Source organism: Castor canadensis, chromosome 17 (assembly GCF_047511655.1).
Source record: "Castor canadensis chromosome 17, mCasCan1.hap1v2, whole genome shotgun sequence".
NCBI lineage: Eukaryota > Metazoa > Chordata > Mammalia > Rodentia > Castoridae > Castor > Castor canadensis.
This window is the reverse complement of record NC_133402.1, coordinates 48,688,051-48,704,243: the sequence shown is the minus strand read 5'-3', so window position 1 is coordinate 48,704,243 and position 16,193 is coordinate 48,688,051. Positions and strand designations below refer to the sequence as shown.

Here is a 16,193-nt window from a genome sequence, read left to right as displayed (position 1 = left end):
TGAGCTTCCTGCTTAGAGAGCAAGGGACAAGGAATACCCCTCCCCAGGTCCCTGACTGGGTAGAGACCCAAGCTGCCAAGGAGGAGGGTAGGAGGCAAGTGACCACTTAGTGCTGAGGGAGTCTTTATTAGTCAGGTTTTCCATCTTGGTCTACTGTGCAGGTGTGGTCCGGGATAGTCCATACAGTGTGGCTAATGCCAAGGTCAGGAAGGCCAGCAAGCCTAGTGGAGCCAGCAGCCCCTCCTGGGATGGAACCTCAGAGACCTTCGTTGGAGGAAGAGTCTTGGGTCTCTGGGGCCTAAGGCTGGGAGTAGTGCTCCTGGCTGTGGCCAGGGGTATAGTGGCTGTGATAGCAGGTCTTGGGTTGGTCCCAGCAGAGGCTGTGACCTCATACATTGGCTTGACAGTGCTGAAGGGCCTGGCATGAGCATCCACCCACCGCAGCAGGGCCTGTGGCCTCCACTGACAGATGCTGAGCAGGGCTAGCACATCGCCCTCCGCTGTGTGAGAGTCCATTGGGGCCTGCCCATACAGACGGGTGTAGATGCTACCCAGGCTGTAGCTCTTCCTTGGGCCATGCTCTGAGGGGCTGCTAGCTCGTTCCAAGGCCTTCAGGGCAGCAATGCTATCCACACAGAAGGCACTGTCTAGAGCACTGGCAAGGCCCAGCATAGCCAGCTCTGTTTGGAGCAGGGGGAAGTCATAGCGGTCACCATTGTGTGCCACAAGGCACCAGGGCTGTGGCTGGCGCTGAAGGAAGGCTAGGAGCAAGTTAGCCAGGTTGACATCGAAGTATTGACGTGCATGTGCTGCCAGCTCAGCTGTGCTCAGACCTGTGATCTCACTGGCTGCAGGGCTACAGGCCTTCCCCGGAGCCACACAAAGGGAGAGCTTGTCCACCACACGGGGTGGTGGGGGTACTGTGGGTGGATGCCCTCCAGAGGTAGAGGTGCTCTCCAGGGCATGTCTGTGAACAGCCAGCAGGCACAGCTCTGTAACCTTGGGCTGGGAGAAGGGCAGGCCAGTGGCTTCCAGGTCCAAGAAGATGAGGGTCTGCATGGGACCAGGGGCCATGATGAGCCTGGGAAGGAGCATGGGTGGGGGGGCATGTGAGTGCCAGTGGAAAGATCTGAAGTAGGCAGGAGCCAGGGCTGGTGAGGGTGGGGAGGGAGGTGGGCAACACATCTCAGGCCTTCTCTACAGTCAGGCACTGGCCCAGAGTTTCAGGGAAGGAAGCTAGAGGTTGGGGTGGTTTCCTTAGTGGGACGAACACACTCTACTCTCCACATGGGGGGAAAGTTCCCTCGTCCTCCCTTGGGTTTGGGCCTTCCCTTAGTGCCCACCTAGTCCAGGGTCAGGGAAACCCTGGCCTTTCTGCCCTGCCCCATCTTCTCAGGGGTCCACACTTACCGGCAGCAAGGACTTGGGCCAGGCGCACTCTCTTCTGGTCCCGCGGGAAGTGAAACTGCCTGGGCCCGCCCACTGGCCTACCCTGTGGACAAGGCCCGCCCTGGCCCTGCTCGTAGGCCTACCCAGGCTGCCCCTCTTTCTCCAAAGCCTCTCCCTCTTCACACTCCCCAAAGGCCTTCTCAGATTCAGCGTGGGCCTGGCTGGCTCACACAAGAGCCCAGTAGGAGGACTGGTGCTGGCTCACACAAGAGCCCAGTAGGAGGACTGGTGCCGGGCTGTCTCCAGGTGTGAAGCTAACTCCAGATCCCAGGAGCAGCTGCTAGCCCTTGCAATAGCATAGAATTTGACCCTTTCCCAGGCCTTTCTGGTTTAGGGCTGAGCCGAGGGCTGCCTCCTTCCCTGCCACACAATGGTTTCTTCCCATGGCCCCAAACCAAAGCTATGACTCAGGATAATTCCAGAAGCAGGGCAGGGCTTTCCCCAAGGCAGATCAGTTACCATGGGGACCGAGTCTGCGCTTGCTCCAAGCTGGGGGCTGGGGGGAGGGCGGGGAAGAAGACTCGGTGGCCAGCCTCTGTGGGTCCCCATCCCTCCCACTCAGCCAAACAAGAGCAGACTCAGGAAACAAGGCTGGTTCTCAGCAGGAACTGCTGATCATTGCTTTTAATCAGTGTACATGGTGAGGAAAGCAGTGGTGCTGGTGCCACCGTGTGGCTGGATGCTCACTGCCTCAGCCACAATCCATCTCAGGGTCCTCCATGTCTGTCTCTGTGGCACAGAGGTCATCCAGAGCTGCCTCTGAGCCAAAAGGAAAAGGATTCTATGGTGAAGGCTGGAAGGTGCTGGGCCCTGGGGGAGGTCCCACCTCTCCTCATCCCACCCAGCACCCACAGGAACAAACGAGTCCCTTCCATGTCCAGGCCTTGCTCCCTCAGCTACTGTGAGCAAAGTGATACAAAGGCAATTCAGACCCAGAGATTTCTGGAAAACCCATGGCTCTGCCAGGCTAACTCAACAGATATGAGTAAAGGGCAGCCCAGTATACTCAGAGCAGAAGCAGAGCAGGAAGACAGTGTCTCCAGTGCCAGAAAAGGCTGAGGTGGCAGGAGTAGGCTTGCTGAAGTCAAGCCAAGGAGTCTGACTTGGTTTGTGAGCTTCAGGTAAAGCCCACATGTGGGCTGGGGCAGGAAAGGTATGCTCGCTGCTCACCTTCACAATCAGTCACATCAGGGAGCGCTCGAATCAGCATGCTGACCCCTGGCATCACCTGGTCATACTGATGCAGGACCTCCACGCAGTGCACAGAAAACAGCTTGTCCTTCTGGGACAGGCTGTGCAGCAGCAGAACTGTGTCCCGGAGACAGCGTACTGTCCGCTTCTGCTGGTCAGTCCTTGGGGCACCTCCTGTCCTCCGCACAGTCAGCCACTGTCTATGCAGCATCACTGTGAGAGCTCTGACCACCTGGAGCAAAAGAAGACATGGACTAACACTTTGTGCCCTAACACTCTGTTCTAACTGACCTGGCTAGGGGGCCAGGTTCAGGATGGGGTCTTTGCCCAGAGCCCCTTGTCCCCCAACAGAGCTGCCACAAGGTTGGCCCATGGCCACTCACCTCCACATTGCACTGGCAGTCAGAGCCAGTGACTGGGGGGGAAGGGCTCTGTACACCCAGTTTGGCTAGGAGCCACACCACCTGGAAGGAGAACAGACTGAGTTCTATCCCCAGCAGAATGAGACCCCCATCACCGCAAGGGCTTTTACAGGTGTTTCCTACAGAGTTCTGCTTTAGCAACTGCTTGTCTGTACAAGTAGGATACAAGAAGTGGTGTTATGAGATTCAGGATCAGGACCAGAGTCTCACCAACAACCCACCTTCACCTGCCTTCCAACCACCAGGCCCCAAAGTCAAAGTAGGACTGGGTATCAGGCAACTCTGTTGAGTCCCACGACAACCTGGGGTCCACCTGTATTGCATATCATGGGGAGCCCCCAAACTTTTACCTCTGCAGCTGTTTGATAAACTCTTATTAACAAAATGAATTATAGGCCCTGCTCTTCCCAGACAGGAAGAAAGGAGACTCAGCTCTCAAGGGGTGAGGTGGTGAGCAGTCTCTAGAAGGGTCTCCAGTTTTTACCTCTTGTTCCAGCTGAAGCCACTGTGTCTCCGAGGCCACTTTGTCAGGCCTTGATGTGATGTACATGTACAGCAGCAGGAGGAGACAGCCTTCTGAAAAGGATGCCCTCCTCTCACTCAGAGTCCCCCTTCTCACCTGCAACCTGGGGTACAAGCTGCAGAAGCCCTCTGGAGGCTCTGAACCTGTCCCTGCCCCAGCCCTGCCCTCCCTCTGCAGGAGCAGAGACAAGCCTGCCCCAGCCTTCTTTACCAGAATGGGAACACAGCTGTTGTGCAAGGATGTCGTGGTCCACCAGCAGGGAGAGTAGCTCAACAGCCAGCAGCACACATGGCAGTGGTGTCTCTGAGCTGAGGCACTGTGACAGCACTGGCAACACACACTGCAACCTGCAAGACGAGCCCAGAGAGACATGACACTCCCCAAAAAGAGATGTGCTTTAGCCAGACACACAGTTCACACACTGGCCTGACCACTGCCTACTTGCGATGAAGCTGTCATGTGAATGAGTGGGTGCTAACCTTCACTGCAGAACTGCTGTGGCTCAAAGATAACAGATCCTCAACTGGTACTGTCACCAAGTAGATGGAAGAGGAGTCCTGGACCTGGGATGTCTGGTTTCTAAGCAGACATGCAGGTCATATGAGAGAAGTCCCCTTTGACTACTACCTCAGGATTAGCCAGGGCTCTAGAAGTGACAAACATGGACTTGGCTATGACTACATCTTATGAGACCACTCAGAGCAAGGAGGACTATCTCCTCCACTTGACAGAAAATACTGGTCTCTTCTGCTGCCAGCATGAAAAGGTGCCCATTATGGAGTGTACATGAGTGAGGGGCTCTGGGTAACTCTCCCCTAGGTCTCAGGGGCAAAAGGATGGCTATAACTAAGAAGCCAGGCCCCATGGACTCAGTTTGCTCCATTCACAAGACCTACAGGAGCATGAGGGAGAAGTGGCCTGGTGGGTGGGGAGAGGACTAAGACATTCTCAGGGCCCTATTCTGTGTATACCTTCATGTATCTGCAGCATTTCAGCAAAGCACGAAGAGTGAGAACTCACTCGTGTTATTAGGAAGCGAGGTCTCACTATTTGGGGAGAACTCAATTTACAGCACATCCTACAGGTAGACAAGTTGCATAGTCTTTAGTTGTGGAGCATTGTGGGAAACTGGAATTTCACCTGGTTGTTAACTGGTCTCCTTATTGGCCTGCCAGTAGCCTCTAGTCCACTAAAACCCTGCTTTAGAGCCCTGGTAGCACCCCTGCCCTGGCTTTCTGTGCAAGGTAAAGAGGAAGCTGTGTGGTAGTGGGGTTCAGCTTGAGCATGTAACCATGAGGGATTCTGAAGAGAAGCACTGAGTGGGAGATGTGTGTGATAACGATGGGGTGATGGCTCAGAAAACTAAGTGGCTTGGAATTGACCCAAGCATGCTCCCTATGGGATTTTCATAAAATTTTTCCTGACTCAATAAATTGAGCACTTTAGAGTCAGCTTTTGTGTGAGGTGGAGATGTAGGGCTATAAGTGTCAAATAAGTAATGAATGGAAGGCAAGTGTGTTTGGCCTGCAGTAAGCACCCATTAAATACCTGTGTTCTAAATACTCCTGTGCATCAGCTCAACAGGAATGGAATGAGGTGTGTCTACCAAGAGAATTGGTAAAAACATGGCTTCTGGGAACCATTCACTTATCAAATATGAAACAAGCAAGCAGTCACTGTAAGCTGGGTCCCTGGAGTGATGGTTCTGTAGCCCACATGCTTGCCCACACTGCAGTGCTGTGCTGTGTCCAACTGAGCACCACCTTTAGGATGGACAAGACCAGCCAGAAAACCTGGACCTAGAAGTGTTTTTAGGAATCAGGGATGCTAAGCTTGGAAATGAAAAGACATAAGATACATCCAGGCACTTGAGTCATTCCAACATGACTGGCCTCCAGGAAGAGAGCTGAGACAGGGACTGGATGTCCAGCTGAGGGGTAGACTGGGTGGTAATTATAGTTTCTCTCCATTTTACTCTTGTGGCTTTGGCTTCCCAAATTAGGAATTTATGCCAACTGTGTTTGTGAGTTAGGTTTACTGTACTATCACTTCCAACAAGCCTGAAGAGGAGCAAGTAACCTGTGGCTCATGCTAGACATGGGCACAATGATGACAGGCAGTCTCCCAGCAAGGTCAGCCTATAGTTGCAGATACTCCCTCCACCCTCTACTTCCTTAGGGAATTCTATCCAATCTAAATGTAGTGCACTTGGCCTTCACCTGATCAACATGTAAGGTTCAAAGGCCTCTTAGCCTCCTTTATCATGTTTATCTCTTGTTTACCTGCCATTCAGAGGCAAAATTAAACCAAACAAACTACTTTCTTGCTTCTCCCAACACCTGGCCCCACTTCATATCACTTCCTAATTCCCTGAACCAAGCTTTAGACTAAGTAGTGGAGATAAGTCAACGTGTGAGCAAAACACAAGAGTCACAGGTTAGATCTCAAGAGGTCAGGGAAGACCCACACACAATCATGCCTCCCATGTTCTTTATACCTGGGCAAGAAATCAGAGGAAGTGTTTTCAGCTAATTTCACCAAAACCTTGAGACATTTGCTCAGGACACTGGCTTGAAAGTGACCTGTTGCTGCAGAGGAGAATGTCAATAGGTGAAGAAGCATCTTCAACAGTGGATGCTGACCTTGGTGGTCGGCAAGCCCCCTAGGAGCTGAGATCATATCTGCACAACTCTGTCTGTGAGCCAGGCTCTCATTTCCTTCCCCAGCAGCAGAATCCGCCCCCACTCCTGACAGTAACTGGCAGACTACTGCTTCACTGTGGCACACCAGGTGCTGAAGGATGCTAAGTGAAGCCACACAGAAGGCTTCGAGGTTGCAAATTGAGTCCTCGGGGCTGGCCTCTACCCCAGAGCTCCCACGGGAGGTATGTGTCGGAGAGTCTCCGGGTGCTCCACTCCTCTTGGCTGCTGCCAAATCCTGCAGAGCCTGGCAGTGTAAGCCGATGAAGAACTGTACAAGGGGAAGGAGGTACACGGCTCCAGGAAGCTGACAGAGCGGAAAGGCTCTTCTGCCTCCCTCTGCAGGGTCTTCGTCATGTGAGCCTTCATTCCTGGCAACCAGATTCAGTCCAGTGAATGCCAGGTTCTGTGCTTCTCTCAGGGCAGAGGGGGAAAAAGACCCACCATGAGAACCTGTGGTCCTGAGGCCTGAAATCCCAGACAAGGTACTGGCAACAAACAAAAGAAAATAGGTAAGGTCAAGGGCCCCATTTTCCATGCATATCCCATTGAACTCCCAAGCTGGTTAGGGTCAGAAAAGGACTTGCTTCTTGGAAACTCCTTCCCAAACAAGCTTTTCAAGTCTACCGCTTACCTGCCAAGTCCTGGTGGCTGCAAAAAGGTGCCAGCAGGAGCCTCAGAACAACTGCTCAGGAGGTGGCAAAGACCTAAGGATGACCCTGGGACCAAAGGTTGCTTCAGGAGCAGGTTTATCAAGATGGAACCTGCAGAAGACAAGGTGACTCTAGAAGGTTCTGAGAAACCTTTTTTTTTTTTTTCCCTCATTCAGGGTCTTGCCCTGGCTGACCTTGAACTTACAATGTAGGCCATGCACCACCAGGCCCAGCTAAGGGAGACCTTTTCTACAGCCTCAGAGGGAAAAGATGAAGGATCTCTGGATGTCAACTGTCCTCTAAGCTGCTACTAAACCCTCTTAAGATGCCTGTAGTTGCAGAAGAACATACTTGTTCTTGAGCCTTTCCTTTTTCTTCTTTAGAGATGGGGACAAACTACATTGCCCATGTTGGCCTCCAACTCCTGGGCTCAAGTGATTCTCCCATCTTAGTCCCAAGTAGCTGGAACTATTGGTGCATGCCACCATGATGGCTTGCCCTTTCCATTTTATAAAGTCTTCTACCTAAGTCATGGGCTCCTACTTACCTGGATTCTCTGAAGGACAGCCTGGGACAGGAGTTCTTAAGAGCCTCAGACAGTTCCCCAAGCAATTCTGCCCATTAGAGCCTACAATGGGAGCCATGCAGGCCCCTGCTGTAAAAGCAGGGATTCTGGTACCTTGAGTGTTTGATCTCTGCATCCAGCTGTCAGCAAGATTTCTCTGCTGTACTTCTTGCTTTATGGGGTTACCTCTCAGAATGTGGGTCTTATTATCTGAAACTAGATAAAATGTAAATCAAAAGGTGACAACAAAAGCACAAGCACATCAGAAAGTCTTCCATGTAATGAGTTTAAAACACAGATTGTTCTACTTCTTCAACACTGGATCAAAACTAGAGCCAAGGCAGCTTAAGATTACTCACATCTTTTGTCTTATTCATGTAAAACAGATATTTACACAAGGGCACAAGGTTGGGGGCAGGGAGAGAGAAAATTAAGCTGTTTGCCTCACTTCAAATCAAGCAGTAAAATGAAAACAGTAACCATTAACACTTCTACATAGCTTAGTAGGGGTCAGACACTGTTCCAAGAGTTTTTACAAATGAGTTCATTTGTTCCTTACAGAGATCCTCTTAGGAGTTATCATCAGTTCTGTTTTTTCTTTTGTTTTTGTGGTACTGGGGCTTGAACTCAGGGCCTACACCTTAAGTCACTCCACCAGCCCTTTTTTTTGAAGGATTTTTTTTTTTTTCAAGATAAGGTCTCATGAACTGTTTTGCCCAGGCTGGCTTCGAACTGCAATTCTCCTGATCTCTGCCTCCTGAGTAGCTAGTATTACAAGTGTGAGCCCTGGCCTGGCATTAGTTCTGTTTTGCATGTAGGGAAACTGAGGCACAGAGGGTAAGGAACTTGCCCAAATCAGATAAGCTAGTAAGTAGTGTGGACGGAACCCACATCCAGGCTGCTGGTCTCTATTGCCTGCTTTTAACACTACTCTGCAGTGTCCCCTTTAGTGCTCAACATCAAAAACATGACTGCAGTTTCTCAGAAGTGGTGTGATGGCCAGTAAATTTGAAAAGGCTGATGATGGGAAGAGAGTTAATATATCTGAATTATAAGATAAACTGGCATTAACAGTCTCGGAGTGAAAACTACTAATGCTAGATAGTCTCTCCTAGAGGAATTATGTTGTCAGCCATGTAAATGAGCCACCTGGAAACAGATCCTCCACCTCAACAAGGTTTCAGTGATCTCAGTTCCTGCAAAGGTAAACTGTCCCCACTGTGACCTGTCATAATTGCTGACCCATAGAAATTGGGAGAAAATAAATAAGTACTATTGTTTTAAGGCACAAATTTGGGTACTCTGTTATACAGCAATAAATGACTAATAGTTGACTTACCCTCTCTGCCCACCAGAGACTTGTATCCTGGCTCTGGCTGGCAGGGGTGGGGAAGGGACATGTTAGCACTAAAAGACTCCTTTGTAGGGAAAGATGTTTTTCCAAATAGTGGAGAACAAGCTTCTGGTTTTATAATCACAGAAGGGTTTTTCCTAGGACTGGAAAAAGTTAACTATGAAAACAAAGTAATGATTCTGCTAAAACCACTTAAAATACCCACTTATAAAACTTCTAACAAAATTTAATATTTTCATGTCTAGTGTTTTGACCAAAGATTTCATCTATTACCTATGTCATTCTTTGTCCAGGACAGCAGTATAAAATTCAAAGCATTTTGATTCAAATTATTGAAAAAGTACTTCATTTATTTCCACATTCTTTTAACCACTCAAAAATATTGGTCACTACTTATTTACCATTTTTAATTCCATACACACAAGTCTTTTCAATTTGGAACAACCTTAATTTTTATATAAAAGACTGTTTCTAAGTGAAAGAAAGAAAGAGAGAGAAAGAAAGAAAGAAAGAAAGAAACAGAAAGAAAGAAAAAGTGTGTCGAGGGGCTGTGTGCATTGCTGAAATGGTAGAACACATGCATGAAGCCTTGCATTCAATCCCAGTATGGCAAGAAGAAAGCAAAGTTTGTTGAAAGCTGAGCAAGCTCCTCAGTGCTGATGTCTTTGCAAGCAGTCTTAGCTCTGTGATCTGATCATACATCACCAGGGCCTTTCTGTCACTGATGTGTGAAGAGATGAGGATGGACTCCCTCAGCTTTCCTGTCTTTCCTAGAGTATGAAAGTCAAGGAGAGTTCAATTCACACCCTGCCTAATATGAGCAAAGGCAGTAGAATGTTCCATACCAGAAAATGCCTGACTGACAGAGTTCAAATTTCAAGACTGCTACTGACAGTGCCAGACTGCTATGGTAGGCAAAGGGCAGACACAGACCATTAACAAGCTGAGCTCATCTGGTAGCAAAGGAGGCACTATTAGACAAAGGTCCTAGGACAGTAAATGAGCAAAAATATTTTAAGTAGTAGGACTGAAATTCAGTCATGCTTGGGGTTAAAAAATCTACTATGTTAAACAAATTATATAAAAAACGAAGGCTGCTCTATCCCCAAAATTTGGTGATTATCTTTCCAGCTTTTTCTAATCTTGAACAATTGTGTTTATATAATGTCCCACTCAGGAGAAGCACTTTGAGAATAAGAACCTTTATGCTACGATGTCTCAACTACTCAGCCTCATCCAAAGCACCTTAGAATCCTTCATGAAAGACTGAAGGTTGAAGAGTTCAAATGTCCTTCATTTAGGGTTAGTCCATCAGTGTTACATAGACTTTTTACTAGACAATTCAAAACTGAACTATCCCTCCAGCACCATCCTTACCTGACGTGGGAAATGGAGGGAGCAGCTAGTTTATTTGCTCGCTCACTGCTCTGAAGTTTTGTCCTTAACTCATTCATTTCTGCATCTTTAAACTGGAGTTCGGACTGCAGTGATTGGAGCTGGAAAGGAAAAGAAACATAAAATATCTCTTGGCTTCAAAATTCCCAAGCTAATAAAGGAAAAGCAATGAAAAATACATGTAAGTCTGCTGTGATATCAATGTCCTAAAATATCAAATGTTAGCCTTCTTCCTGAAAGACAGCATGGTGTTCTAGAAAAGTATTTGACTCTAACTATTATGAAGGCAGTTTGTGAGGGTTCAAATATCAACCCTAACATTTGCTTAACTTCTTTGAATCTGTAACATAAGCACTTGTTTTCATCATACTTGGGAGGATTAAGTAGAATGAACATAAAACACCTGACACAGAGTTTGGTAAGTGCCGTATCTCAGCAGTAACATCTTCAATTGTTTTTTTTTTTTTTGAGATAGTCTTGCTATGTAGCCTAGGCTGGCCTTGATCTCTCAATCCTCCTGAGTAGCTGGAATTAGAGGCGTGCCCCACCACACCTGGCAGTTGAGCTTTTAATCAACTTGGTGATACTCAATCTCACGTCTTGAAAGTCTGGGCAGAGTATTTGAAAGTTTTACCAAAATCCTGTACATTTATACAGGGAGACTATTGCTCTGGACCCTGCAGCTGACCAGTAACTGCCACCTTCCCCATCACTTCCCTGTAACAGTTAAGTGCAAGAATGTGTGGGTCTCCCAACAACCTTTCTGGTTATTTCCTGGAATAGGTAAGAGAAGTGAGTCATGAAATTTAAAGTCATTAGCGTTAGGTCACCACTTGTAATGAAGCGTGGATTAAAATTCTGGTTTGGCTGACCGCAAATTCCTTGCTCTTCATCACTTACTCAGAAAGTCAACTTGCTCAGGCAAATGGTTTGCAAGACCCCATCTCCAAAATAACCAGAGCAAAATAGACTGGAGTTGTGGATCAAGCATTAGAGCACTTGCTTTGCAAGCACAAACTCCTGAGTTTAAACCCCAGTCCCACCCAAAAAAAAAAAATAAATAAATAAAAGATTGAAGCCTCGGGAAGTGCTGAAGGAAAATGGTAGTAGGAACTGGACACATACTCACATACTATTTTTCTTCCTAGAACAGAATCTACCTTTTCTTGAGGAACAATCATTTCTCTACCTCTGACCATGTGATTCACATGAGAGCCATCATCTCTTTGGTTACAACACTGATTCAGGGACAGGCACCTGACTCAAGTGTGACCAATCAGAGCCTTCCTCAAAATTTTAAAACTTAAGATGAAGGAATCCAAGTCTTAACTGTGCTCTGGAGTTATTAAATATGAGTATGAGCCTAGGAGCTTCTAGGAAACACATCCTCTGCCATCAGGATGGAGCCTGTCTACAACACAGACAATCAAAATCTGTCCTGGTGAAGTTTAAGTTATTCGAGGCTCCCGCACACTCATCTTCCCTGACTTGGATACGGAAGTCAATACATTTCTTTTGGCCTAACCTAGGTCAACTGAGTTTCTGAACTACAGAAAGAGCCCGAATTTAAGCCTGTTTCTAGAAATTCTAAGCTAATGAGTTATTCCTGCCAAGACTAACTACCACAGGAAAATAGAGTTTTATCTAGGTCCTTTTCCAAACCATATGCAGGTCCTGAAAGAAAGATGCTAAGAGTGAAAAGTATTTAAGACAAACAACTATTAAAACCTCCCAGGAAGATTTACAAGGCAATATATATAGGTTACCTCTTCTAAAGAAATTCAGTGAGAAAAACTACTATCATTAACATACAAAACAAATGCTCTGGGTAACCTTTTTGGAGAACTCCTTTTCTTTGTCATTGAGTGCTTGGATTTTCTCTTGCTCAAGAAGGAAATGTGATCTTCTTTGTTCTTCTAGAACAGATTCTGTCTGATGCAGTGAGTCCCGCAAAATTTTAATTTCTCCATTCTTAATGAGGACTTCTTCTTCCATTGCCTTCAGCTGTAAATTCCAAATCAACAGCCAATATTCAACAGGATAGTTTAAGGATATACTTGTCACTCACACATACAGATTCTTTAGGTGCTAACAGGCATTTAATAATCTGGATCACACACTTCACAGAACTAAGATTCCACATTATATTGCTGGTTTTCTTAGAGACCTACAGATGGCCATATAAAAAATGTCTGCTTTCCTGTAAAACTAATGAAACAGTGGCTGGGTGAGGTGATTCAAGCCTGTAATCCTAGCTACTTGGGAGGCAGATATAAGGAGGATGGATTTGAGGCCAGCTCAGATAAAAAGTTTGTGAGACCTCATCTCAACCAACAGTTGGCATGGTTGGTACACACCTGTTATCCCAGGTACACCAGGAAGGACAAACAGGAGGATCACAGTTCAGGATGATCTGGGCATAAAGCAAGACCCTATCTCAAAAATAACCAACACAGTAGGCACCAGTGGCTCACACCTATAATCCTGGCTACTCAGGTGGACTGAGATTGAAGTTTGAGGCCAACCCAGGCAAATAGATCACAAGATCTATCTTGAAATACCCAACACAAAAAAGGGTTCATGAACTATTTGCCCAGGCTGGCTTTGAACTGCCAACCTCCTGATCTTGGCCTCCTGAGTAGCTAGGATTACAGGCATGAGCCACTGGCGCCAAACTAAAAACCTTTATATGTTTTACAATGCTTTCTAACACATAAACGAATGAATTAGCTAAAAAAGCCACATTAGGGCTAGGAATATAGCTCAGTGGTAGTGTTATGTTTAGCATGTGCAAGGCCCTGGGTTCTATCCTCAGCAGCAAAAACAAACAAATAACAAGTGAAGAAACCCCACAAGTTAAGTCACTTACCTTTTCTTTAAGTTCTTTGTATTGTGTCTGAAGTACCTCTAATTCAAAATTATCTTTAACTGGAGCATTTTCTCTGTTTTTCCCTGCAGGATTTTTTGATATCCCATCTAATCTGCGGATCTTATGAACACCTGTTAAAAAAAAAAGTCCCATAATCCAGATGTGGTGGTGCACACCTATCCCCAGCATTCGGGAAGGCAGAGGCAGAATGAACTTGAGTTCAAGGCCAGCCTGGCTATATATCTAGACCCTGTCTCAAAAAAAATTTGAAGGAGTTTCAGGATGCAACATCGCAACATTTCTTCACTTTCACCAGAAAATAAAAACTCACTCTTGAAAGCAAAGTAGGGAAAGATCTAGCAATGTGTTTTAGTCTTTTCCAACCTAAGATGATGCAAATTTATAAATGATCCTTATGAAATAACAGATCCCAGCATCTTCTCTCTACTCCTCACCCAATTTCAAGCATCTCATCTAAAGGCTGAGGGGTTTGTGAGATCCCACTGGCCATCACTGGGATCTACTGTTCAATGGTATTTACTGAGCACCTACATATGCCAGATGTGGTGTTTTCTAGTCTGTAAGGATACAATGATGAACAAAATGGATACAGTTACAGAGAGAGAGAGAGAGAGAGAGAGAGAGAGAGAGAGAGAGAGAGAGATTCCAGAGATGGTTTAAGACAAAGTAGATGACAAATGACATAGGTGCAAAGAAAGGGGAGGAGTTGCCCTGTGCCATGGCTAGAGTAGTGCTGTCATATGTAATATCTGGTCATTGAGTGCTTTCTGAGTGTCTGACTTGCCAGGCACGGTGCTGGAGATGTTGGAGGACTGGGTTTCCAGGAAATCATCATGTTGTATTTAAGATGCCTTAACTGTCAAGTACAGATGCAAAGAGACCTTAAAACCTTTCTTTCTGGCAGCCACAAGAGTTCACTCATTCCCCAACAACAAATTCTATAAGTTCTATAAGGAAAGAATTTTTGTATTTTGTTCACTGTCAGGTCTGCTGCACTTCCTAAACTTTAGCACCTATCATAGATTAAAAGAATAAATCTTTTCATCCCTTGCTTCTGCTATACCCCTCCGATGCCCATGCTGCCCAAGGCAAACAGTGGGCTTCGTAAGATCTAAAGATTATTACATGGATAGTAATGATTCAAGTAGTGGTAGTCGTGTTCAAAGAATCTCTGCTCAGAACCAAAACCCGAGTGGTCTAAACTTCAGAAAATAAAGTTATATGTTAATTTATGTCTATATTTCAAATCGGCTCTTTGACATTCCGGGTTTTCCCTCCAAATCAAAGGACCTTATGAAGCACAATCGCTGCTTAAATCAGTGTTTCCATATAAAAAAAAAGAGAGAGAGAAAACGCAGCGTCGGTGCAAGACACTCGCAAGACCGCGCTCGCCGCGGCGTTCCGAAGCCACCTCCCTCAGGAATGGTGAAGTCTGCACTACTAGCGGGGAAAAAGGCCCCCACAAGCACTCACAGGACAGGTCTCGAGCCGCGGCCGGGCATTGGCCCAGGGCCTGTGACGCCAGGATGTCGAGTTCCTCCAGGTCATCGGCGGTGAATTCCCCATGCGCGCCGAACGGGTCTTCGGGGTCCGGGGCAGAGGCTGCGGGGAAGCCCCGGGCCCGTTTGCTCGTAGGGTACCCGGTGCCGGGCGGCGGGCCAGGGAGAGGTGACGGGGGTCCGCTCCGCCTCCTGCTGCCCGGCGCGGAAATCCCGGCCATGCCTCCCTTCGGCCCCAAGCGTCGGTGTAAGTGGAGCCCTAGTTGTAAGCGCGAGGCAGGAGCAGGATCAACCGCCCGCGCGCCGTCGCTCGCCTCAGCATCCAGTGCCTGGTCCCCAACCCCACAGGCCAATCAGCTGCTAGTTGGCGGTCGCAGCCTAATGACGTTAATCGGTGCGCGCTGCCACGCCCAGCTACCTTTGCTCCGCCCCGTCCGGCGTCCAGTGCTAGCGGCCTGGCGGGATTGCCTAGGTCTTCTGCCCGCCCGGACTCGGACTCCCCCGGGAGCGGGTCCGAGGAGCGCCAGCGACTGTGCACTCTTTTTCTGGCCCTGCGTGGAGAGCCGAGCCGCGGAGTATTTGCCTTGGCATTCACATGTGTGCTCATAAATCCAGGGAGAGGCATTCAGGAGTCTAGGCTCCGCGACCTCAGTGTCTCCCCAACAGACCTATCTCAAGTCTGGAGACCCTTAGGGAAAAAGTTGGAAAAGCGGGTTTGTGGGAGGAGTATGAATGGAGCTGTTGTGAACAGGCATCTTCCAGATAGTGAATGTTTCAAATATGTGCACTTGAGATCGGTCTGGGGAAGAAGGGTCCAATGAGAGTGATCTTGAGAATGAAGTGCCTGTGTAGGAGGGGAACTGCACGGACTATTAGCTCATTTATTTCTCTGAGAGGGCAGGACTGTCCCCACCTCCCCCCAAGAGCTGGTTGTGTAGAGGTAAATAAGGCTCAAGAGGTCAAAGGCGGCCACCTGAAAGCGGCTCCTGGGTGGTCCTACAGGTTGAGTGGGAATTAGCAAGAAAAAAGGGTAAGAGGCTGGTACAGGGGTTACTCAGCCAAGAATTCAACACGGAGTGCCAAGTAAGATTTCTCTTGGCAAAGAGGAGAGAAGCCTCATGGATGGCGGTTTGAAGCCAGCCCAGAATAGTTCATGAGACTCTTGAACAAACCCTTTACAAAAAGGGCTGGTGGAGTGACTCAAGGTGTAGGCTCTGAGTTCAAGCCCCAGTACCGCCAAAAAAAAAAAAAGATTATATAGCAGTGGAACAAGGGTGGAGGCAGGAAGAAAAATATGGAGGTGACTGCAATAATCCAGATAAGTTAGTTAGAATGGGAGGATGTTATTGGAGGGAATATGGAGAGGCCAGACTTTATTTTGGTGATGGACTAAATGTGGGGTATAAGGCAAAGGAACCCAGGAAGGGCCTTTCTGAAGCCATAGTGGACATGCAGTCCCAAGAGCTTTTGAAGCAGCCTGGTTCTCAGAGACTTTCAGTCTCTCCCCATTTTTTTCCCCCTTCATAGTACATGTCACATATATGTGCCCCTGC

The 16,193-nt window shown here is 47.6% G+C and overlaps 2 protein-coding genes across 4 annotated transcripts; both read right to left on the bottom strand.

The window, feature by feature from the left end:
* Nucleotides 1-110: 110 nt before the first annotated feature.
* Trex1 (three prime repair exonuclease 1) lies at nt 111-1,874 on the bottom strand. The gene is made up of 2 exons (XM_020177695.2): nt 1,411-1,874; nt 111-1,081 (listed from the first exon to the last, which is right to left on the bottom strand). The coding sequence occupies exon 2, from the start codon at nt 1,072-1,074 to the stop codon at nt 151-153; it is 924 nt and encodes a 307-aa protein (XP_020033284.2). The 5' UTR covers nt 1,075-1,081; nt 1,411-1,874; the 3' UTR covers nt 111-150.
* Nucleotides 1,875-2,034: 160 nt separating this feature from the next.
* Atrip (ATR interacting protein) lies at nt 2,035-14,988 on the bottom strand. Of its 3 annotated transcripts, none has more exons than XM_020177692.2 (13): nt 14,615-14,988; nt 13,121-13,251; nt 12,085-12,255; nt 10,234-10,352; nt 8,842-8,999; nt 7,617-7,718; nt 6,919-7,048; nt 6,083-6,772; nt 3,796-3,932; nt 3,547-3,638; nt 3,024-3,104; nt 2,620-2,872; nt 2,035-2,208 (listed from the first exon to the last, which is right to left on the bottom strand). In XM_020177692.2, the coding sequence occupies exons 1-13, from the start codon at nt 14,859-14,861 to the stop codon at nt 2,141-2,143; spliced, it is 2,379 nt and encodes a 792-aa protein (XP_020033281.2). In that variant the 5' UTR covers nt 14,862-14,988; the 3' UTR covers nt 2,035-2,140. The 3 variants fall into 3 exon arrangements, with proteins under 3 accessions (XP_020033281.2, XP_073916046.1, XP_073916047.1); XM_074059945.1 differs by having other exon boundaries at nt 3,547-3,635; XM_074059946.1 differs by lacking the exons at nt 2,035-2,208; nt 3,547-3,638 and having other exon boundaries at nt 2,734-2,872.
* Nucleotides 14,989-16,193: the final 1,205 nt, after the last annotated feature.

Coding starts and splice junctions, on each gene's coding strand:
- Atrip (XM_020177692.2), bottom strand. CDS start 14,861: ATGGCCGGGATTTCCGCGCCGGGCAGCAGGAGGCGGAGCGGACCCCCG. Junction 12,256..13,120: donor ACAAAGAACTTAAAGAAAAG/GTAAGTGACTTA, acceptor TGGAATTTACAG/CTGAAGGCAATGGAAGAAGA. Junction 2,209..2,619: donor TGATGTGACTGATTGTGAAG/GTGAGCAGCGAG, acceptor CTTTTGGCTCAG/AGGCAGCTCTGGATGACCTC.
- Trex1 (XM_020177695.2), bottom strand. CDS start 1,074: ATGGCCCCTGGTCCCATGCAGACCCTCATCTTCTTGGACCTGGAAGCC.